Source organism: Cylas formicarius, unplaced genomic scaffold (assembly GCF_029955315.1).
Source record: "Cylas formicarius isolate icCylForm1 unplaced genomic scaffold, icCylForm1.1 PGA_scaffold_3__17_contigs__length_32017465, whole genome shotgun sequence".
NCBI classification, from domain to species: domain Eukaryota; kingdom Metazoa; phylum Arthropoda; class Insecta; order Coleoptera; family Brentidae; genus Cylas; species Cylas formicarius.
Window position 1 is genome coordinate 10,950,743 of NW_026844326.1, and position 25,669 is coordinate 10,976,411.

Genomic DNA, 25,669 nt, shown 5'->3' on the forward strand with positions numbered 1-25,669 from the left:
AAGAATATGCGAAGAAAAAGTACCGGAAACGCAGTCCGGCATTATGAAAGTAGTTGGTACAAGAGATGCTTTGTTTAGTGGACAAGCGCTGTTCCAGCGATGCTGTGATGTCAACTGTTACGTATATGTTTGCTTTATCGATTATGAGAAAGCGTTTGATAAGGTACAACACGAGAGTATGATGCAAGTATTGAAGAAGACTGGAATGAACGACAAGAATATTAGAATCATAAGAAACTTATATTGGAATCAAACAGGTATCATAAAGTCCGATGCAGATAAGCAAAGCAATGCCATTGCTATATATTTCTTCTTTGAACTTCAACTTGTAGTCGGAAGAAACATTCGCTACAGCGTTGGAAAATATCGACAAGGGAATTCTACACAACGGAGAACGCATTAACAACATTCGATATGCAGACGACACTGCTGTATTCGCTGATAGCTTGCAAGAGTTAATGTGGGTGGTAATATGGCCTAAGCATGAACATTAGTAAAACCAAGGTCATGATAATAACTAAGCAAAATATCCAAAACTGTCAAATGTTCATGTTAGTAGAACGGGTTCCTAAGTTCACTTATCAGGGAACGACAATAGAGAAAGCAAGGCAAGCCTTTATCAAAATGTCAAAGCTTTTTAAAAGCCGCAATCTAGACCTGAATATCAAAATCAGTCTCTTAAGAACAAGATCATCATAGCCAGAATGATCGCTAATATTCGAAACGAATAGGCACCACCTGAAGAAGAAGATACTTTATATAAGAAAAAGCAATAGAAGGTTACGAATCAGACAGCGATGTCTATTCAATAATCCCACGGTCAGTGTCTTCTTTAAAGAATCATGTGAGATCGTAAATAAATCCATGTCCAAACAGTGAAAATTTGCAGTTCTCAGCATACGCAGCCAGGGAGAATTTTGCATTAATACGTCGTTTAAATCTTGGGGTATTAAGTTAAGATTTTCTTTGCAAGAGGGGCATTTAAAAAATTTCGTCTGTAAACATTAAATCCTATTTTTGTATACATTAGGGCTGCAAAGGACAAAAGCAAGAGTTGTTCTATGGACCTACGCGTGATACAAGCTAAGATGAGCGCGAGCCCTGTTGAACGTTTTTACTAGGGTATAAATCAAGCTTAGCATTTGAAAAAGGGATGATATAGCGTAAGTATAGGCGGGGCACCATGACTTATCATTACAGCAGGTTAGCCGGTCTGTCATCCCCTAAGCTCATTTCTAATATTTCTAAATTGCTTTCTTAAACCTTCGCTGAGGACATCTGTTGATGTATATATTTCAATCACCTCAGTTCACATGCGCACCATTTTTGCATTTTGAAAATTACTCAGTTTTATAACTAACATAATTGGGTAAAGTTCGGTGTATTTTTTCGGTATATATTTCGAAAAAAAAATTGTGCCCAAGAAATTTTTACAAGATGAATTTTATATTGAGGCAACTGAAAATGATAGATTGGATAGTGATAATATTAGTGACTCTAGTAGTGGTAGTGATATTATAGTTACTAAAAGACAGAGAACCATACCTTTACCAATTCAAGCAGTAGTGAAGAAAACGAGAACATAACACAACCTGATAATTTTTGTCCATGGCAGGACGTCACATACCATGATCAGTTACCCGCCATTTACTTCTGGGTATAAAATGGTAGGACCACAAATTCCTGCTACTTGTACAAAACCCATAGATTTTTTTTAAGCCCTTTATTACCGATAAACTAATAATAAAAATAGTGGAACAAACAAATAACTACGCTAGACATAAAATAGCACAGAAGACACGTGTCAAAACGTGGGTAGATACTACAGTAGAAGAGTTTACCGCATTTATTGGGGTTGTCCTAAATATGGGTACGATAATGTTATCTAATTTTCAAGAGTATTGGTCACAACCTTCTAACGCCAAAATACCTTTTTAGTATCATGTTTAGAAGAGAACGATTTTTACAAATTTTTGCATGAAAACCATCTCTCTTAGGGCTCGACCTCACAAAGTCAGTCACTACGAAAAATCCGAGAGTCTATAGAAATCTATAAACAACCTAACAATCTTAAACGCGACTCAGGTATCTACCTGTCACCAATATGGGAATCAGTCATCCGAGACGGTGTTTATGCCCCTCATTTAGCTCCTTTTAAACAATATATAACCAGGTACAGAGTAAAATGGCGGCCTGCATTGAGTCAAGCTCTGAAGAATCCAACAGGATGATTGGCGAAACTTTAGCTAGTTCGAGTCAACAAAAACCGACGCAGGAGGAATCCAGAATCATTATAAAAAGATACTATTCAACCGCAAATTTAGATTTAGATAAAAAAAACAACATTCGCGGAAGATAACACATTTGCATGCAGATCAGGTAATTTGATCTTATTGGCATATTTCAGGAACACAACCTTACTACTTACAAGTTGTAAATAAGCCAAATGTAGCGGTCAATTTCAATAAATTTATGGGAAGTATCGACCGCACAGACCTTTACTCAGCGTCATACTGTTTCCTGAGGAAGTCTTTAAAATGGTGGCGAAAGTTATTTTTCTGGGAACTCGAAATGTTTAATATCAATTCATATTTATTATATAAAATTTGACAGCGGGATCAAAAAAAATCAATGACACATCTAAAGTTTGTTCGGGAATTAATTGACAAGATGACAAAAAAATTTTAGCCAGGGGTCCAAAATTTCTAGCAGACCATCATCTGTAGATATAAAAGAGCGGCATAATGGTAAATTACATATTCTACGTCAAAATGATGGAAAGAAAAAAGACTGTGCGGTATGTTCTAACCGTAAACTACAAGGCGGCAGGCGGGAACTAGGTATATTTGTGACACTTGCACCCATAAGCCTGGAATACACATTGGTGACTGCTTCGAACGGAACCATAAACTACAACATTACAGGATGTATTTTTTTTATATTGTGTGTGAAAAAAGAACATAGTTTTAATGAAGCGATTTTTTTTTATTAAAAAAAAATCCAATAAAAAAAAATCCGAGTAGACAGATAAGTAAATAAAATAATAGTCCGAGTACTGTGTACTCGCGAAAGGACATATAAACTAGTGCAAAAGGTTAGACGAGAGGTATTCTTAGTTGGACACCCAGTACACTTTTTCTAACAATCATCAATTTTTAATATCGCCGAAAATGTTTGACATCCGAAACAGATTTCAGGTTCCATTCGCTCCACAAATACTGGCTCAAATAATTTATGCGGCGCAAATGATTCCATCCTGTTTACTCTATATCTACGACAATAAAATGATTATCGATTAAAAAGGGGAGGTTTCTTTTAACAGTTTTCGCTGCGGATCCACACCTGTTCCTAGGCAATGTCCTCTATAGTTTTATGGCATTTTAAAGCGTCCTAATTCGACAAAATATGGCTACTGGCTGCCGTGTCGATAAATCAGGGATTTGTTAACTCTCAGGTATAATTCATAGATTAGAGAACGGGCAGAGCTGATCCGCAAACAACTTAAATAGTTGTGTTTGCTTAACGATGTTGGCTTTTAATTAAGGGTAGGTGTTCCGGTTTTCCCGTTTTAGGCAAAAAATAGCGAAAACGCTTGGTAGTTTTCAGGGGACTAATTTTGATATGTTAGTATTAAATTAAACAGGTTGTTTTCTAGCTGGTATACAAACTCCAGATGTTACATAATGTCAGTTTGTCAACTTGGGAGTCCCATTGAATTAGTAAATACAGAGCAACGATATTAGTAATAAATATATGGTATATTATATATTGTTTTTAATTCATTATCATCATTTTAATCATCTCCAGAAAAAAAAGAAAATTTACAGCTAAACAACCACAAGAAAAAAAAAAACGCGTGACGAAATTAATAAATGACATGTTATATTGAACGTTTGTACTTTTAAAATTTAAATATGAACATTTTTCTTGTTAGTGAAAATTAAACCAGATTATTTCAAATGTTGAAATATTTGAATATCTAAAAATTATTAATTTCACAATGCAAACCTGCAGGTTCATTTGAGGAGGAGGCCTTATTCTTAAATAGAAAAGAATTCTTGCCGGAGTAGAAAACAAGTAAATTGTGTGTGGCCTGCAATCTGCGTACATGGGAATGATCATTTTTCTCTAAATGGTTGTCAGTGACTTTGATTTCTATGGATCTACACCATAAATTTAAGTTTCAAATTCGATACAGAATCTTGCACAGTGGCTCGCCTAAAATCACACCTTAATCCATATAAGTCATATAAATATATCGTACTTTACATGAAAATGACATCGAAGTTGTAATTAAGGGTGCTTTAAATGTGACGTTAATAGGTAAGCTTCTTTAACCACTGTCGCTAATCACTTTTTGACATTTGTCAGTTGTCATTTCTTTATTAAACACACGTTGCGATGCGCTTCACTTTTGACAAATCAAACTCGTAAACTAAATTGTCGCTTATTAAACTTGCCGCATAATATGCTACTAACCGACCTCTTTTCATTACTTTCCGGGTGGTTTGGATTCCATAGTAACAAAATTAGGGAACCAAAATATTTTGCAGAGAATTTCCAGTAAAAATTTAATATTTTGTTGCTGATTTAAGAAAAAATAGTGGACGTAAAGCAACTATTATTCGAAATATGACTTGGTATAATTTGAGTTAGCCCTGTATAAATTAAATAAAAAAATTATTTTAAGATAAATAATATTATTGAATTTTTTAATTTCTAATAAATACATTAACCTGATTCAGATAAAGTTTTCTTTTTACTACAACAATCGTAAAATTTCATCAAAATTAAGCGGTTTTGAGGTTCCTCTAACTACCTAATAGTTATTTTGTATAATAAATAGTTTCCAAAAATCAAAAAAAAAAATTTTTTGACACGTTCCAACCAACTAATACCAAATTCAGATTTCCATTGCAATACAAAGATTTCATTTATAAACAAATATTTCCTGATAATGTGACATCGCCTTGAATAAAACTAACCCTTTGAAAACACTGACAGCATCAGAAATTTTGTTGAAATTTGTCAATAAAATAATACGGCACTTTCGTCACTGATCATGTAAAACGACCAGTCCCGAGAAGTCCAATTCGAAAATGTTGATATTAAACACGAAGCACAGCCTTTTAATTCTCAGGTTCCCGGAAGAACTTTTAATTACCAATATCATCGAAATTCCGCGAAAAAAAAATTCTATTTAACCGGTAACTTTCTGGTCGATTTCGATGTTAAGCGAATAAATAAATTTCGAAATTTAATTAAACACGCGAGACGTAAAAAAGGTTAATTCCAAAAGTATTATTTATTTCGATTTCGAAACTGTCCAAACAAATGCAACTATAAATAATAAAAATCGTCGAGACACGCAGCAATAAATAAAAATTAAATCCGACGAACAAATTTCCGAGCACCGAAAAAAATATTTGGAAACATGGACGGAACGGGGGTCTAGGACCGTGAAATCAATCAAACAAAAACCCTAAAATATGATAGGAGTAGTTAATAGCACAGGCCGCACTGTTTCAACCAACAACATGGCGATTCTTTTTTTTTGTTGGTTCCAACACAAAAAACTGCCGATTTTATTAAATTGGGGCAATATTTTCGATCGAACTGTGACTAGTGGGCATGGAACAGTTTTAATTTAATATTCTTCATCTCCCAAATATATCATAATTGATTAGGTTCATTGATCATTAGCATTAGAAAAATGTCTCACTTTCAATAGTATTAAAATTTAGCATTCGAAATTATCAGTATTCTACATCTCAACTTGGTTTTACGACGTGAACAGAAGCAAACCTGAAGCTATAAAGAAATGCCGATTTAAAGAAATAAATTTGATCTAATACTGGCTAATTATTGCCTAGCAAATAATTGAATCATCAAATAGAATATATCATTATTTATTTTAAAGCCTGGAGTTTGTCTTCTTCTTAAGATACGAAGTATTTTATTTGTAAATTTTGCGATAACAAAATACTTACATTGTGTTTTCAAAATTTTAAACGGTTCTTATCAGAACCATTTTCATAAACAAGAAAGTTATCTTTAAGTTAACTTCATATCTCAGTCGGTAATGAAAACAAATGCGGTTTTCACCATTAAATATTTCTCCAAAATCTATCTATTTCAGAAACATGTTTCCCATGTTCAAATACAAACAAACAAACAAACTTAAACTCTTGCACCAAGCATTTTCAAAATGTCAAAAACGCTTTAAATCGAATTGGGTGTCCTTGTTAAAAATAATTTAAAACAAGCCGATCCTGGGAGTACATAACTTCCAAATGGAAAAATTGTGAGAAAATAGTATATTATGCTACAAGTGTGGTAAACGCCATTTGAATCACGAGTTTTTAATAAACGAGTGAGTTAAAAAGTTTACCGAACATGTTTTATACTATACTTTTTCTACGACCGTTGGTTTTTGGGTAAATTTTTGCAAAATAACTCGACTACATTCACTGACATGAATGTCAGAATTGACAAAGGTCAAAATTCAAAGCGTGGGAAATATGTCCGAAAAGATCCGACTGCTCCCACATCCGTGCGGTAAAATCCCGGAAATGTCCGGAGTGGCTAAGATTCATGGGAAACGAAACTGACGTGGTAAAGTGACGCTTCCCGCACGCTAGATCGGTGGGTAATTAGGTATTTTGCAGACGGGAGTAGAAAAATAGTATATTATGCAACAAGTGCGGTAAACGGCATTTGAGTCACAAGTTTATGTGTCACAAGCGGAGCGAGTGTTTAATAAACGAGCGAGCGAAAAAGTTTACCGAACGTGTTGCATAATATACTTCTTCTACGACCGTTAGTTTTTGCGTACATTTTCGCAAAACACGAATACATTCACTGAGATGACTGTCAGAATTGACAAACGTCAAAATTCAAAGCGTGGGAAATATCTCCGAAAACATCCGATTGCTCCCAAACCCGTGCGGTAAAATCCCGGAAATGTTCGAAGTGGCTCGGATTCGTGGGAAACGAGACTGACGTGGTGAAGTGACGCTTCCCGCACCCTAGATCGGTGGGTAATTAGGCATTTTAGAGACGGGAGTAGAAAAAACTATATATTCCACATTTCGGCTAACGAAAGCACCAAGCCGGTGGCTCTGTAGCAATCTTTAGTTTTACAAAATGGTTTGATAGACAGGTTTGCAACAATAAATAGAAGGGCCCAATACAACTACTGATGTCTGTGGTTTTGTCTACCATAGTTTTGAGTTGGGTCCGGGCAAATTTTATCATTTTCCTTATTTGCTGTTGGTAGTAGATAGTGAAACAAATTTCATTACTTAGACTTTAATTTTCAATCGTGTAATATTGATAAAAAGAAACTTAAACTTAAATTCAAAGATCGTTCAACTGGTATACCTAAAGAAAAAGTGAAAAAGCCTGAAAGTTTTCCGAAATCCAAATTAGCTTTAATATCTTACGTTACGTCATTGCTACTGCAAAAATATAATGCTCGATAAAAATAGCTCCGCAAAAATGCTAAATAATAAAGCGCCATCAAAAGCAAAAGTCGGAAAACGCATATTTTCGCCGAGAATCATGAATTTCTATGCTGAATCTTGGGGCGCCAAATTGTGTTTCAATATTGCCCGGGTTTTACATAATCGTCGTAGTTTTTAGAATGACGCACATAAATGAGGCATTTTTCATCTCCTATTTGAATATTTATCTTAGTAACTGCGATAGAAGGCATCCATCGTAAAAAACATTTTTATTGTCCGCTTCTAAAGCGCATTCGCAAGTAACAGTATCAATCAATCAATCAATTTAATAAACTCATACCCAATTAACGAATGTTAACAAGCACCATTTTGAGGAAAACCATCCCTCAAAATAGTTTCGTATCCATCCTGTGTGGGAAGCAATTATAACTAAAGCTAGAAAAATATTATATACATGTTTTATATGTACTGGAGGAGAGAGGGTAAATAGGAGTACGTACAACGATATTTGTCCACTCAATAAAATCAGGCTGTCTAACCAACAATTCCGAATCAACATGAAAAAAGTTTTCTTGCAAAATGTACTATAAACCAGCTCGTTATGCACAGTTCCTGTCAAAGCATGTGATGTCAAGGATTCATATGTTGAGCGTTTGTATTTTAAAACGTTCTTTCCTATAATAAATTGCTAACCTTCTTTCCCAACTCCTGCCCTCGAATGGTGCGCAGCGGACTAGGAGATGAAATGTAATTTCTTCTCTAAGAGGCAGCATCGATTCAAGGTTGCATCACCAAAATAATCAAAACTAAACCAACCAACCTGACCTTATCCAAGGAACTAAATTGTGTCTTAACAAATTATTATTCAGCCCTAGAATTATCAAATCAACATTATCGCACCACCAAAGCAACCAACCAACCTGAAGATATCTAAGGAACTCTAAATTGCTTCTTAACAAATTGGACCAATGATTTGCCTTCCTATTCTTGTTGTTGGTGTTGTTTGTGCACTGTTTCATTTTTTTGTGCTGTACTCCTTTTCTGTTTCACTGCGAACAGTAGCGAAATTTTTCGAACCTAGTACATTAAATAATTACCTTTTTTTACCTACCAGAGAGAACGGGTCTCGCAAACTTGACAGGGTCCATTAGAAATATGCCGATCGGTTTATGAAGAATTTAAGCAAAATCGAATGGTCATATTCACCTCTTCGGTGTCCGAAGCGCGTTTCGACAATTCCGTGACGTTTCCGTGTCTTTTCGAATTCCCATGCAGGGACATATCTACTTCCCGGCGAGAACTGAATTTCATTCATTTAAGTCAAGCAATGTGACTGCTTGTTCCAGAATTGACGTTCGCATATCTAAACATTTTTATTTTTAGCCTTTCTAGTATATATATTGGATATGGGTAGTTTAATAAAACCTATGAAACAGGAGTAATACCAAGGGATGGCTCCAATCAACGTTTGTCACAATATCTAAGACACGTAGTACCAAAAAATGCGTACTATCAGCCTAATAAGTCATACACTAATTGTCTTTTTCCATGTCATCCACCGTAATAGTTAAACGAAACTGGAAGATTTAGCAGACACCCATTTCGGCTTCAGAAATGGTTTCGGCACAAGAGAGGCTTTATTTGCTTACAACGTCTTGATGCAGCGATATCTTGATGTGAAACCAAATGTGTACGCCTGTTTTATTGATTGAATTTTAAGAAGACCAAGGATATGATTGTTACCAAAACTAAGGTGCTCAATGAACAGTAGCACGTGGAAGGTGAAAAACTGGAAAGGATCAAAAGGTATGATTACCTAGTGTCGACTGCTCCGTCGATTACTATTTAGAAATAAAGGCTTGGCATTCAGAAGGCATTCTTTAAGAAGATCAAAAAACTGTTCTGTATCCGCGATCTGAGCTTGGACCTAAAAACACGGATGCTCAAATGTTATGTTTTCCCAGTCCTTTTATATAGTGTAAAAGCTTGGACTCTCAACGCATGCTGCGAAAGAAAGACTAGAAGCTTTCGACATGTGGGTCTACCGTAGGATGTTGAGAATACCTGTGACCAACGTGAAGGTCCTGAGAAGAATGGAGAAATATGTAGAAATCCGTCAGGAAGTGAAAAAGAGAAAGCTGCAATATCTCGGTCACATCATGAGCGGTCCTAAATATGAAATCCTGCAACTCATAGTCCAGGGAAGAATTTTAGGAAAATGATCTATTGGAAAGAGAAGAATATCTTGGCTCATAAATCTGAAAAAAATGATTAATATCACATCATCTGACGTGATAGCGATAGCAATGATGATAGCAAACGTCCGAAATGGAGGCGGTACATGAAGAAGAAGATATGGGTGGTACTCATCGAATAGAAGAAAACACGCACATATAACGTTGGCACTGTTATGGGATAAACTTTCGTAAATGATCGCTTTTGTGGACTGAACCAATAAGTAAAATAATCAACTTAGTACTGGGAAAATATAATTTGGGTAAATTTCTGCACTGAATTCATAAGAATAGCACCTCATATATCTGACACCATTTTAAAGCACGGATTTTGATTTTCTTGAACAAATTATAGTAGGACTATCGGCCCTTTTGCAATTAAAACTAAAGTATGACAAAGCAAATAAAATGGCTTATCCGAAATTAAAAATTTGAAAAAGCTAGAAGTCAATACTAAACCCAAAAAAAAGCACTTTCAAAAATATCAGTCAGTCTGTCTATCGGCCAATGTCCCTGCATTAATTAAATATGTATTTTCAAGCAAACAGATATACATTTTGTCTGTCATTTCTGACGGTCATCAGCACACTCAGTGATTCTGTATTAAATAAATTTACAAAAAAAAATACTTGTCGTCGGAAAAAAAGCATTCAATATAATAAGGACGTCTTCAGACACTCAGTATTTTATTATTTATTGTTTCAATTCATAATTAAAACCAATGAGAAGACTAAAAAATAATTCCAGTTGTTTCACATCTTTAAACAGGTTACTTCTAGCCTCGTTATAAGAAGTACATGTAAGGAGTACGTGGAATAGTTTCCTTTAAAAAAAGTTAGGTTTTGTAAAATAGTACCTCGTTAAAACTATAATCCTAGTTGCGTGGAGAGGCCAATTAGAGCTGAAGTATTTTGGAATGCATTTAAGTCACTTAAACTGTTCTAGAACATCGCGTGACGGGAATTTCAAGCAGTCGAAGTCATCCTGAAAGCAAATTTCTTTGTATTTAATACGGATGTTAGGCAAAATGCATTTTAGAGTGCGCGTAATTGTAAATGAAATTGTAATTGTCGATCGAAATACCTCCTTGGGAGTCCATCGGATACTCAAATTGCAAGAGAGCAGAAATAGATTTCGAAAACATTAGAAAACCTTTGAAGAACTTAGATGGTGACTTTTCAAAAATATCGAAATAAATTAAACTCCATACAGTTACTGGAAAAACAACTGACAATGATACTATCGAATTCCTGTATGTTTTCAGGCACAGGTTTACTAAATACTCACTCTGCTGGTGCCTAAATAAAACTCGGACTATAGTCTCATTTACAAAACTTGTTCCATAATATACAATTGTAATTTCAAAATGAGATAATTAATGATGCCTATTTTTAGATCTTTTCCTCATAGCAATTTACAAGGGTAAAAAATTTGAAATTTTACAGGGTTATTAAGATTAAGGGATGTTTTTCTGTAAATTTGTAGCAATTGTAGCTAATTTTTATCAAAATCATTTTGTAAGATACTGGGAACACAGTGGACAACAATTTCACAATGCATGTTTATAAGTAAAATATAGAAGCCCATTAACAAACCCGGTTTTCAGAACAAATAAAAAAAAAACCTAAAATACTTTTAAAAACCTTATGTTGTTTACAAAACCGAGGAGCGGCAAAAAAGAATGTAAGTTAGTGGAGAGTAATGTATATTTAAATAGCTTAAACGTGAATACAAGAAGCTGGAAACCAGATGTACCATTAATATTTCCATTTGCAATTTTCCACTTTTACGGTTTCACAGTAGCCCGGGGAATCGTAAATATTCGGCGAGCCACAATATGATTTGGAAAATCATTAAAAATTTTATTGTAACCGCCCGATTTCATCTTACAATCTCTCTGGCGGATAAGAAATATGTTCGCGGCGACTAGCAATTTTAAAAGCTTTTTCAGAATTCATATTATACTTCTTTCAATTAAATTTGTAGGATTTCTCAGAAATCAAAAAAATGTGCAAATCATACCTTATGTTGAAGAAAACAGATCAGTTTAAAGTTACAAGATAAAAATAATGACAAATCTTTAAAGAACACCAACTAAAAACATTCTCAACACTTTTAAGACTTCTTACACTAGTCGCTGCGATTTCCAGGCCAATTCCGACAACAGCCATCGTCAGTGTCTGGTAAAGTATAAAGCTTTGGTTTAAAAAGCAACAGACCACGGTCTAACACCAAGGAAAATCGCATTGATTAGGCCGTGACAGCTTATGCAACTCCTCACAATACACAAATTATTCAATACTTTATAAATGATGAACTGCATGAATCCTAGCTTGGATTGTCAAGCCCAATAATCACAATTTCATATGGAATCCCTGGTTAAGACTCTCATGTATATTATAATATATATACCATATAACTGAACTGTGTGCTATAACCGTTTTAAAAAGAACTGTGCTGAATTCGGTAGCCTCAAAATATCAGTAATAACTTTAGTGAACATAAGGACCAGTAGGCGCCCAAGATTGAAATCATGTATTGCTGCTGATGGTGCTAAGTAGAGAAACGAATTATATGCATAGGATTTCTAAAAACTAATTAGTTTCTGCAACAGTATGGAATAATCTATGCGATGGAACGCTTTAGCAAAATCTAAATATGCAACTTCTACTTGACCATGGTGATCCAATAATAACTGATTAAAGACTGCAAGGTCAGTGACCATAGTGGCCATAAATCTATACGAACTCAATGAAATCAACCGCTTCATAGAAGCTTCTACTCTATGGTAGAAAATTAACATTTTCAAGGAAATTGCTAACAGTGTCCGAAGCGCTTTAAAATTTTACATACTTCGAACTTTTCCATAAATCCAGAAATAAACATGTTTTCATAGCTAAAATAAAAAATTTCATATAAAAATATTTTATTTGATGCAAGTGCATATAATGTCTAAAAAATATTTGATCTATTACAGACACTTTCAAGCACTTTCACTATTGAAATTGAATTAAATTAGTTCATGCTTTATCAAGAAGATATCATTGAGTAATCTATAACCCGAGGTGCAGTTTTTGAATAAGGTATCAATCAGAGGTGAGCAGATTAAGGAGCTTTTCTCTTAATTTTTTTAACATCGACAGACCATTTATTTAGGTTATTAGTAAAAATATTTAATTTAAAGTTAAAACAAAATCTTTCGGACCGAACTTACCGTGACCGTGATCAAAGCTTAATGAAATACAAAGCATAAAAGCTGTAAAAGTTTTTTTGATCAAATTGCTATTGTTGTAAGTATTTGAAATGAAGGTACTGATAATGCTGTATAGCAAACACGAAAATATTGCAGTTTAAAATAGCAATAAAAAAAACTGCAACAATTGTAACATAAGCAGTAAGCAGTAAATAAGAACAGCATTTTCTCGTTATATCTGTTGCATAAGAAGGAAAACCCAATATAACCTGTTATCATAAAATAGCAATTTATTATAACTTTTCTTGCAAACACAGTATACTTGAGTATATGAAAGTAAATTAATTTTTTTTTCTGTTTCTCGATATTTTCTTGATGAACTTGCTGGGCATAGGTAGGATGTAGAGATCACACAGAGAATATTGTGATATAACATATTAATTGAGGAAATATGAAAGAGCGACAATTTAATATAAATTTAACCAAAAAAAGTATTTCAAAATTCTGCAAATTACTCTGTAGTGTGACAATTACTGACATAGATATACTGTAAAACATACAATAAAATATTACACATATAAAACAGTAATTGAGAAAAAAAAATAATCTGAAATAATCTAAATATAAATTGAACTATACGCTACTAAATGCAACAGATTTTTCTCTTTATCTGTTAGATGAGAAGAAAAATCCGCTAGAGAAAAAATTGTGAAGTTTCATGTAGAGAAGACACGAGAATATCGCAATATTAAATATTAATTGAGAAAATAGAAACCTCTGCTTGCAAGAGGTCGGAAAAAATCACACAAAAAATACGTTTAAGATTAAATTAAAATAAAGCACATTGTAATGAGAAAAAAATCTAAAAGATTCTCAACATTTTCTGGACCAACTTATATATGCTTATCTTATATATGGTGTAGAGCAGACACGTGAGTATTGTAATGTAAAATATTAATTGAGAAAAAAAAGCTCAAAAAAATCTCACACACAAACAACATATAAAAAATTTGAACAAATAAAGCTTAACTTCTTCTTATTTCCGTCTCTGTTTAGTGCGAACGAAAACCCATTGTACCTAAGAATGCGCGACAATTGAAAAGTAAATTTAACCATTGTTCATAGGAACCTCTCCTTCCAAAAGCTCAGAAAAATACCACGTGCAAAAAACGGTTCAAAAATATGTAAAAAGCGAGGCGTAGTGAGAAAAAATTGTAAAAATTTATTAACTCTTTGCAATATAAACTATTAATTGATAAAAAAAGAAGAAACCATGACAATTTAAATGTGAATTTCACATAGAAATATCCACTTGAAAAATCTCGATAAAATTCAACACACAAAAACGTATAAAAAAATACGAACAAAATAAAGTCTACTTCTACTCTATACCGGAGGCATACGACCAAACCTAACAGTTGTTTCTCTCTTTGTTTAACAAGAACCACCTTTTTACAACAAACTAGAAATTTATTACAACTTTTCAAAGACGTATAAAAAGCGAGAGGTAGTTGTAAAAGCTCGTCAACACTTTCTTAAGCAAAGACACGAGAATATTGCAATAAAAAAACAATCCGCGATAATTGAAATGTAAATTCAACCATCGTTCATAGGAACCTCTTCTCTAAAAACTCAGAAAAATCCCACGTACAAGAAATATAAAAAAAATATTACCAAATAAAGCCCAACAGCATATACAACAAAATACAACAGTTTTCTCTCAGAGTCGCTTCCAAAAGCTCAGAAAAAAATTGCACACACGAAAAACCGTATAAAAAGATATGAGCAACAACGGTTTGCCTCACTGTGTTTAGTGAAAATGAAAATCTAGTGTCTTGCTGAAAAAATTGTAGCGTCTTACCTCGGCCGCTGCGTCCGACGAACCTCAAATCGTTAAACTTGGCCACTTGGTTCTTCATGATCGCCGTCGCGTTCCTCAGCTCCGCACAATAATTCTCGTCGTTTCCCGCCCTAACAGTTACCACCGTCCCATCCCCCACGTCTCCCAACGCCACAACTTTAAAAGCAACCGGCAAAGTCTTGTTGGAACGCCAGTGCGGCGGCAACACGGTACAAACCACATGAGGACTTCCGGTCCTGACCAGTTCGCCCGGATGTTCGGCCAAAAGTCCATCAATCGTTCTTTCCGCCAATATTTCGGCCGTCAAATTACTATAATTGCGGTCATACTGACCCGTCGTCGAGCTAACTTCACTGGCCAAATGCATGTTTTGATTTTTCCCGCGCGTTCTCACCACTCGAACCGACGGTCGGCGTCGTCGTCGGCAGCAGCAGCGGGTGGCGACCTAACCGGCATGATAATGCAGTTTAAAAAACTCTCTCGTACGCGTTGATCGCAGTAGCCTGGTTTTTACAAGTCGAATGACTGACCGGTCGGTGCGCAAATATGATGAAAAATCACGCGTTGCTGTGGTGGTAGCTGCGGACCGCAGCAGTTGGAAAAGTGCGCGCGGAATTCTCCATCCTTTGCTTTCTTTCACCCGTTCCTGTTTTTCTAATTATGTGCCGCTGTCTCGCTCCCTTTTACTGATTGTTTTTAATTAGGCTGCACGACGGTCTCTCGCTCTCTACGTGTTGCTACTTTGTGCCACACAGGACCGCTTATTTTGGTCGACGTCCGGATACGTCGGATTAGAAGTCAATTTTCACTTTTCCGGGTGGCCGTGGGCGTTTGATGTTTATTTGGTTTTTCCCGGGGCCTGCAACGAAAGTATTATTATCGGCAAGGGTGTTTGGTTGAAGGGCTCGCCTTAAATTTAGGGAAACCATGATTTCGTAAAACCGAGGAACTTTCCTTCTTGTCCAAATACAAGACATCATGAAAAAACTACTTAGCAGAGAGACAGCAAAAAGCATAATAAGTGGAATTCCAGATAGCTCGATTCTAAGTAATATTCCTTTCTTTTTTCAAAGAAACTTCCACAGGCCACCGTAATACTTTTTACAAAATTTCTGGATTCCTCCTGCGTCGGTTTTTGTTGAGTCGAACTTGCTAACATTTCGCCAATCATCCTGTTGACTTCTGAAACTGTTTCAGTAAAGTTCTGAAGCTCCAACAGGATGATTGGCGAAACGTTAGCAAGTTCGACTCAACAAAAACCGTCGCAAGAGGAATCCAGAAGTTTTGTGAAAGATAATCATATTCTGTTCATTATTTTCACAACTAAATTCTTAGATTTTGTAGAGTATTGTAGCAAAAATTCATCTGCTGACGACAAGCAATGTTTTTGACCCCTCTGGCTTAAATGCCAAAATGTCAACGGCGACTTTGAACGAATTAACAGCATTACTAAGGATTAATTTTTCAAAGAAACTTCCACAGACTACGTAGTGCTTTTTACAAAACTTCTGGATTCCTCCTGCGTCGGTTTTTGCTTGGTTGAAATTGCTGACGTTTCGCCAATCATCCTGTTGGCTTTTTCAGAGCTTGACCGAAACTGTTTCATAATCCAGAAGTTTTTTAAAAAGCATTTCTAAGGATTATGCTCTTAATCCCAAAAATGTTTTTCGGCCGACCTGTGGATGTTTATCGCCTTAGGCAAAATAAATATGCCATTAGAACACCAAGCAAAAAATTTGGAAAACGCTTCTCGGCTTTTACACAAAGGATAGAGCACAAGGCATTTTCTAACTGGAAATCTTAGAAAAAGGTTACGCGTCGGATATCGGCGTATTAATTAAATTCAAAAATGCTACCTGAGCAGCATTTACTGCGTCCATTTTGGAAGACCCGTTAGCCACAATGTGAAGGATGCTGGTTGGACCAATATTTCAACATCATTAAAACGAAATACGTTGAATACCTTACAGAGAAAATAACTTTCAGGACACACGTAAACAACTTAAATCTAAAGCAGTCAATTTCTTTTCCAAATAAACTAAAAAACACAAATCTACAAATTTTTCATTTATATATATAGGTAGATACTTAACAAATATGAAGTTTTAGTCTAAACCATATGAGAATTTTTTGATACGTTTTCTGTTTTTTTAAGGATAAATGTAGAAATCGGCAAACAGATACATATGGGCACTGCACTCTTGTCTTTTCCTGTAATAATACTTGTCGAAATTACCTGAATAATAGTATACTATGCAACAAGTGCGGTAAACGGCATTTGACTCACGAATTTATTTGACACGAGCGGAGCGGGTGTTTAATAAACGAGTGACTTAAAAAGTTTTACCGAACGGGTTGCATGGTGTACTTTTCCTACGACCGTTAGTTTTTGGGTACATTTTCGCAAACAACATGAATACATTCACTGACATGACCGTCAGAACTGACAAACGTCAAAATTGAAGGCGTGGGAAATATCTCCGAAAACAGCCGATTGCTTCCAAACCCGTGAGGTAAAATTCCGGAATGTCCGAAGTGACTCGGATTCATGGGAAACGAAACTGACGTGCTAAAGTGACGCTTCCCGCGCTAGATCGGTGTGTAATTAGGTATTTTACAGACGGGAGTAGAAAAAGTATATTGTTATTATTATTATTATTAACAGTATTATTGATATTATTATTGTTATTAGAAACCTTCACCCAATAGAGACAAACACTTTTGATTGGTAAACCCACAAACGTCTAGTTTAAAAAGACCGCGTAAGTCATTCTAAAAATTCCTGTTCCGATGGAAATATAGCCACTGAGGAGTGTTACCTAAATATAAATAGTTGCTATGGTAACCACATAAGGTGGCAGAAAATAATTCCAGGAAGTCAAACAAAACAATTAGACGCATCAAAGTGTCCTTTGAAACCTTGCAAAAGAACAAATACAGAAAAGAAGAAAATAAGTCCGCCCGCCCATGAGACACGTCTTCTATTTGTTTACATACACATGATATGAAATTTCGGAATTCAAACCTCACAGTTCATTGTATGCTTTGTTGAGGCATTTTTGCTATCACTTTTTGTAATGGCAATATCTCAAACATCTTTTCACTTTCAAACAGTCACTTTTCCCCCTAAAAAACATCAAAAGTATAAGACGCACTCGAAAACTCTCCTATATTGGCGTAAACGTTTATTCTTGAAAAAAAGGACATTTCTGCTTAAAAAAGAATTGTTTACTATTTTATTGAACGAACTTTTAGGAACACTTTTGTCAACGTTCACCGATTGAAATTTCCAATTTATCTAGTATTCTGTGTATAGTGTACCTGTAAAGCGCTGGTAACATTTGTTCCGCCCTTCAAGATATTTGCAATATTTTAAAATGAATACGATGCTTAATTCTATATCTATGGTACCATACTTATATTCTTTTCAAATAAACTTCACAAAATAAACATAAACGACAACATGCAAATTTCTGCTACGTTTGACACATCTCTTAGCCATATTGGAAAATGCATTAAGCAAGTTCATCACCTTATTGGAAATGAAGGAACATTAGAGAATTGATACTCTCTGATCTGAATCACCTTATTCATGGAAGCTAAATCAATCATATAACCTACTACCATTTAAAAACTTCTGGATTCCTTCTACGTCGATTGTTGATTTTCGTTTCGTTTTCTTCTTCAGAACTTAACTGAATAAAATGGATTCTATTGTGATGAGGGTCATGAACATTGTCTTGAATCACTAATTCCCATATTGTTTGGTTGCATAGAGATTTCCCTGGATTCTCGGATTTTTCTTCGGTAGAAGAATTGAATGCTTGCGAGAATTTTAATTTAGTCTAACAAGAGTTGATGATTATGTTCGGCAACTGCTGATAAGTGTGGTTAATATTTTTCGTATTGCTTCTCCAGTGTGTTCCTTGGCTCATGGGCATGGAATGACAAGTGTTTAACATCATGTTTCTTAAGAACTTTTGATATGTAGCGAGTTTTGACGGTAAATAAGGATCACAGTGACAAGTGTGACGTTGCTGTTGGACTCATTTTCTTTGGGAAATTGTGGTGAAGTGTATTTTAGCACGGAATATATCTAAGGTAAGGAAATTATTTGAGAGAAGAGCTGATATTAGGTGTTATATTTTTAAGCCCATAGATTGGGGTTGGGATCATTTTACGGCTCAGTAAATACGAGAGTTGATAATCGATGATTTTTGGGTCAGATGGTGATGCGACAATGCATTGAAGTATAGGTCTGTAACCTGAAATATCTAATGATAGATCTGGTTTGCTATCAACAAGAAAATCTACGGTATGGAAAATTACTATTATTAGTTTATAATTCAATGGTAAAGTGTATGTTAATTCCTGAACATTAAGTCAAAGAACAAAAGTACCGTCGTTCAGAGTTTCGGTTTTAGTGTTTAGTAGTAGTGTAGTGAATTTAGTGATTAGTGTCGAGTGCTTTCTTCGCAAAAGCTACCATAAATATATTTGCGATGATGGGTGATAATTGAGAAACCACTGCTATCATCCAAGACGATGATGTTGTGTGTTCCGCCTTTACCTCCGCCTTCGTCAAGCAAATCAGCGTAAACATGTCAAGCTTAGTCATAATCAAGATGCAGTAATATGCAGGGTGTATAGTGTACATATACCAGAAGTTTTGCAGATTTAAAAACTTTTAAGATAATCAAAATACCTAGGAAACTATAGCACATAAGAAAATTTGAACAACTTTCTCTGAAATTGAAAAATAAAATATTTAAAATCAGAAAGTTAGATCCTGCGAGTCACCCATGAGATAGCAACTAATTTAGTATAAGTTATCTCACGCTACGTAAATCTATTGTCCGATTCACTTGAAAGAACGCCACCTGTGTTTATAGCCTCAGATGTCCTGTGAACGATACAGTCCGAAATTCCTAAGTCAAAGTTTACGACTTGCTTAATTAAAAGAGGTGTATCATACTTTTGTGCTCAATTAACACTCCGAAAAATTTAAATACCAAACCTGAGAATAGAAAACTGCAATTGTCGAATAAATCATCAATTTGGCCAAATTCCACTCTTGAGCGTGAACACGCGCGACATTAATCACATCGAACATGTGCCCGCCTTATGTCTACGACAAGTGTTGCAAAATGTTCCACTATCACGTAATTAGTTTTTTTATAACGTCACCCTCTCGCACCCTTACGCGCGGCGCCCCCTCTGTCTTTATAAAGTGGGGTGAAATAGAAAATATTTGACAATCGCTGCACGTTTTGGTCCAGTTAAGTATACGAAACGGGGGGTTGAAAATCAGCTGATTTATGATTCATCGTTCTCTCGCGTCTTCCCATCGGGTGCCGAATTTTGCGTCTGAATTGTTTACATGTTATAGAAACGGTGTGACTGATACGGCGCGTTTCACACTTTGATTCTTTACGGTAAACGGGGTAGAAAAATATTCACGAATTATCCGAAAAACTGTTTTACACATTACACTGACATTCTTTTGGGTGAAAATTTTCTTTGGCCTTTTGTCAAATATTGCCCTTCTTGGTCACAAGAATTCAATTTAACGTTGAATAAACAACACATACTGCTTAGGAAATAACATATGGCAGATGGATTTGTTGTTATATTCGTATCACGTATTACGTGCTATATCCGATCTTTGCGTCAGTAATTATGTTCACAGATGAAGCAAACCTTTCTTGGCACTATTAAGAGTTTCCATAATAATCATATGTGGCCAGACTAAAACTTCTATGCAATGACCGAAATCAATTAATTTATGGACAGGAATTATTATCAATCACCAAAAGTAAATTTTTTCCAAAAGAAAATGCCCAGTTTGTTTAGATCAATCGCATTTAGGGATCAAATCCGAAATCATTTAGATACGTAGATCTCAAAAGTTTTCGTTTTCTGGGGTCACCTGAAAGGTCTATGGTATAAAAAAACCATCCAGAGCTACTTACTTCTTGTTAAACTAATCGAAAAACCCATATGTAACTCGTTCATAATATGAGTACTCCGAAATACAGCACTTAATAATTTTAATCCAAAAAGGTGCAAGGCGACAAAAACATTAAATTTTATTAATAAATTACTGATTATCTAAAGAAAATATTTACTTGAAGAAGTATCAGTGACGCAGCATTTTTTTCTCAAACAATATGCAAATACATCTTAATCTTTTTAAGAAACACTCTGTACAACCCATCTACCAAAACAACGGGTTGACTGAAACTTATGAGAACCTTTTCATATTTTGCAGACGTTTTCGCAACGTATATACAAATATATTAAAATAATGATAATGAAGTGTGTAGCTTATGAAATATTTAAAAAAAATTGAGATCAATCTTTCAACAGTAAATAAACAAACCCCTCTTGCAGGAACCTAGGTAGGAACAGCAGGCCGTATTGTTTGCATCACCCGATTTTGTTCTGAATTTACGAGTTCTCCTTATATCTTCAAGTAAATGTTGAGGGAAAACCACAGCAGTGATTTTGCCTGGGCGTTACTTATTTCCATTAATAGAATATAAGCTTTCGCGAACAACACTCTATTTCTCAAAATTATTTATAAGATTTTCGTTGCTGGTAGCTTTTCTTTAGTGATTTTTTTCAAATTGACCTGATACTTACATAAATTGAAATTGCTGTTGCTTTCAAAAAATCTTGCCACAACATAACATTTGTTACTTATTACATCGCTTTGTTTGCAACATTGCTATAATTATTACATGAATGTAAAGTGTAAATTCAGCTAGTCAACGGTCTCAAGGTTCAGTTTAAGGCACTGTACTCTTCATATTATAGGCAATTTGTATGTTCAAAAATTTTACCTGATACGTTTTTTGTGATGACTGCGAATGATGGTGATGGCTTGGTGATCTAGTGTGGAAATGACGATGACCCCTCAGAGAAATGCGTTGGGGTACTCGATAGATTGATAAAGTGGTTTGAAAAAATTAATCTATATTTCAACGCAAGCAAAACCAGACTAATTATCAGAAACTATGTGAAAATTTTAATATCTGTTTAGGCAATGACACTATCGCAAGTAGGGATACTGTGAAGTTTCTAGGGTTGAGTTTTTAATGAATGTTTAAACTAACCAAAATTAACTAGGCAACAGTTGCTTAATTTATACTATGCAAAAGTGGAGTCCCGATTACGTGATGGGATCATTTTTTGGGGAGCATCTGTAAATGCCGATAAAGTATTTTTGACTCAAAAACGTCTATTAAGGAGTATTGCGCATACTTCCAAGTTTACATCTTGTAGAGGTTTATTTTCCCATTACAGAATTCTCACGAGTCTATTGTATTTAACTATTTATCGAATTTTAAGTTAGTTGGTGACGTACATTCTAAGTATACAAAACAGAACGATAAGCTGCATGTGCCCTACTGTAGGCTGTCGACGACTTCGAGATCACCTGATTATTTAAGTGTTTGTGTTTTTAACAATCTGCCTTTGGAGTTAAGAGACAAAAATTTAAAACCTTATCTATTTAAAAAACGATTACAAATATTTATGTTATCCAAAACATTTTAGAGTCTAGGCGAATTTTTGTTATATGTATATAGTACCTATTTCCACTATTCCTATACAATTTTGCAATTGTCTTTGGGTAAATAAATATTATTATTATTACTATTATTCTTATTATTATTAATGTTATGTTTTTCTCGTATGATACTGTGCTCGCCTCGCAAATCATTTGGTTTTAAGCATTTGAGCATCTGATAGCATCGAACATAAAAAGTGCTGCTTAAACGTAATAAACGATTAAATATATCTGCGTTGCTCATATCCATAACATTTTAAATTTTTTCAAAGAATTCAGAATTCGTGAAGAGCGAAGGCTGCTTCCGGATTAATTTCATGGCTACTTCCAGGGACCATCAAGGATATTCCTACTAATCAGATTATGGGCTTCATTAATATAATATATAGTATATACGGTGAAAATTAAAATTGAAAATCACGCATATCTAGGAAATCATCTTGAAGGAACAAACCACTGCCTGTGAAGCACCGTTCAAAATAAAACTAATCCTATATGGCAACTGATGCAAAAAATCATACTAGGAAGCACGAAGAGTTTTTTTTTGTTCTCAGAATCTCAAGTTTACTGCACATCCCGTATATTGCGGCCATAAACAGTAACAAATACATGACCATTTAGAAGTAAGAAGATCATATTATATTTAGAACCCCGTAGGCATCCATTTTTACAAATATGATAAGCCTGTGAAGCACCATTCAAAATGAAAGTAATCCTATATGGCAACTAATGCAAAAAATCATGCTAGAAAGCACGAAATAAGAGTTTTTTTTTGTTCTCAGCATCTCAAGTTTACTGCACATCCTGTATATTGCGGCCCTAAACAATAACAAATCCATGACCATTTAGAAGTAAGAAGATCATATTATATTTGGAACCCCGTTGTTAACACAAGCAAAATTGATGCCCTCCGTATTGGCTTGGAAACTAATAATTTCACGAGAACTGTATCAATCGCTACAGATTTATTTAATAAACAAAGCGAACCCCACACCCGACACCATTTGGGATAAGTTTAATTTTAACCCGTCCGGGATCATCTTATCGAAACTATCAGACTCTCTTGCCAGCAAAATCTTCAAACTTCGCCCCTCAGAACTTGTAGTAAATGGGCTAATCGAGCACTCAAGACCTTTAATAGAGTTAATTGTTAAGTGACGTGTGATAACTGAAAAAAAAAGACATATCGATAGAATTTCTATCAGCTTTGGTGACCTGTAGGTCACTCAAAATTAAACTATTTTTTATTTTAAGTGTAGGTAAATTTATCAACAGTATCACTCGAAAATTTAACGCCTAAATAATATACGGGTTAAATTAAAAAGTAAGGGGAAATGTAACCGACTCAGTGGACTGTTGCAGGACTAAATGTCTTTACTTTCGAAAAGAAAACAAAGTAAATCAAAAATTGAATTTCAGATAAAGCAGGTGAGCAAATAATATAATCTGTGAAATTTGGGAAAATCTTCGTTATCTGTGAAATCCGTGAAATATTTGAAAAATTCTGACGTTAGAGTTTTGAGGACTTTCCATCAATTAAAACTATCTATAAATAATAAACAAAATTTTAAAAAATGCTAATATGCAATTATTAAATAACTATTTTTAAGTTATTTGTAGGTTGGCGTCTTAAAATGTAACATTTGGTTGGGCCGTAACCAATTTCGAAAAATGCTATTGTTAATTTATATGAACTTCATTAGTGGTATCTTCAATGATTCAAAATAATTTTCTGCATTTACTGTATTTTTTTTACCCTTATCTTAATCATTATCAAGGGTCTTTTTTCCTTTTTTATAAAGAAAATTACTCAATTAGAGTTATAAAGATGTAGAATTTAATATGTAAAAATTGTTCTGTTCAAAAAAAAGGAAGAGTGGCACATCTAAAATCTAAAATATAAATTTATGTTATAGTTGCGAAATAACATACACATTCCCGGTAAGTGATGCAATAATTTTTTGTGATGTATATAAGGGCACATACACAATGTGCTCATAAGCATGTTGATTTGTTAAAACTTCTAACTTAATTAAATCTTCCAAAAGAGAAAAACACACACAGACAGAATTTGAAAGCAAATTTAAAAACAGATTTTTTACACCAGTTATGGATTTCTTTATATAGAGTATTATTATATATATTTAAATTAATAATAATATTTTAATTACAATAATTATGAATTAATTAAATAACAATGGAATTTCAAATAAAAAATCCGTGAAATCTGAAATCTCTATGGTAGTTTTGGATGATGATTTGCCCCTCGGTATATACCTTTTCTATATTCTAAGAAAAAATGTTTAAAAAAATATTTGACTTATTAATTTTCAAATAAAAAAAAAAGAATAATTAAAACCGACATTATAGTTTGTGCTTCATTGTGCGTTGTTTTATATTGGACACCAGATATTACTCGAAACGGTGAAAAAAAATTGAAACAATTTAGGCGATTTTTGGAATTGCTTTTGACAAAAACCCCAAAAACCAAAAAGAAATAGTACAAATACGCCGTCACCGAAGGTTTCCTCGTAGAAAATATATTATATAATTATGCGATTATTGTATACCTTCACGTCCGCCCCCTGTATTTACGAAATACCACTAACAACCAACCACCGGCAATAAACCGCGAAAAAAAACCGCCGTGATAAGATAACGTGATTTTTACGAAAATGACCGAGGCGCGTTCTTTTCTGTCGCGAGATATTCTGACATTAAGAAAGAGTATAAAAGTAGTTGGGGGGTCGTCGGGCGGGTGGTTTTGGGGGGTAGATGTGGGCGGAGCGTGTTGAGGTAGACCGCCACCGCCGTCGTTGCCACCAACCAGGAAAGACGGCGGATTTTTGCCCTCAGACCAGCGTCGTTTCTTAGAGGTTTACCGATGCCGGAGACGCAAGCGCGCAACACTTATAAAACGTCTTTTGGCCTTTTTTATGGGCGCCGTGTCTCACTCCGACGCCCGCACGGGACGTCCGCAGTTGTCTTTGTCGCTTTTCTTGAAAGAAACTTTCTAGCTGCGTCCTTTTTCCGGCCTGGTTTTCTTGGTCCCGCTCTAATTCCGTGCATACTTGGGTGATGTAAAGGTGTTTTGATGATATATTTACGGGGCAAGCAGGGCCACTGCGACAGGGCGGGCTTCGATTCGATTCGATGGCTCTTTACACCCGTATAATCCGTACATTGACTTTAAGAGTATCTCTCAGTGTGGCAGAAAGCAGTGCCGTATCGTACCAGTGTGAGTGTGAGTTTTTTTCTAATAATCGAGACCCCTTGCGGAAGCCGCGGGTATTTCTTTTTAATAAAGCACCCCAATTTGTAAGAAATTTCTTAAAAATAATA

The 25,669-nt window shown here is 34.8% G+C and overlaps 1 protein-coding gene across 1 annotated transcript in view; it reads right to left on the reverse strand.

Annotated features, from left to right (window-relative positions):
- LOC132699469 (runt-related transcription factor 2-like) overlaps positions 1-25,022 on the reverse strand; it is a 64,103-nt gene extending 39,081 nt beyond the window's left edge. Inside the window, exons 1-2 of the mRNA XM_060666205.1 lie at positions 24,898-25,022; positions 14,755-15,613 (exon numbers count right to left, since the gene is read on the reverse strand). Coding sequence (XP_060522188.1) covers positions 14,755-15,121 — 367 coding nt within the window. The 5' untranslated portion in view covers positions 15,122-15,613; positions 24,898-25,022. The remainder of the gene's footprint in view (positions 1-14,754; positions 15,614-24,897) is intronic.
- Between the last annotated feature and the right edge of the window lie 647 nt (positions 25,023-25,669).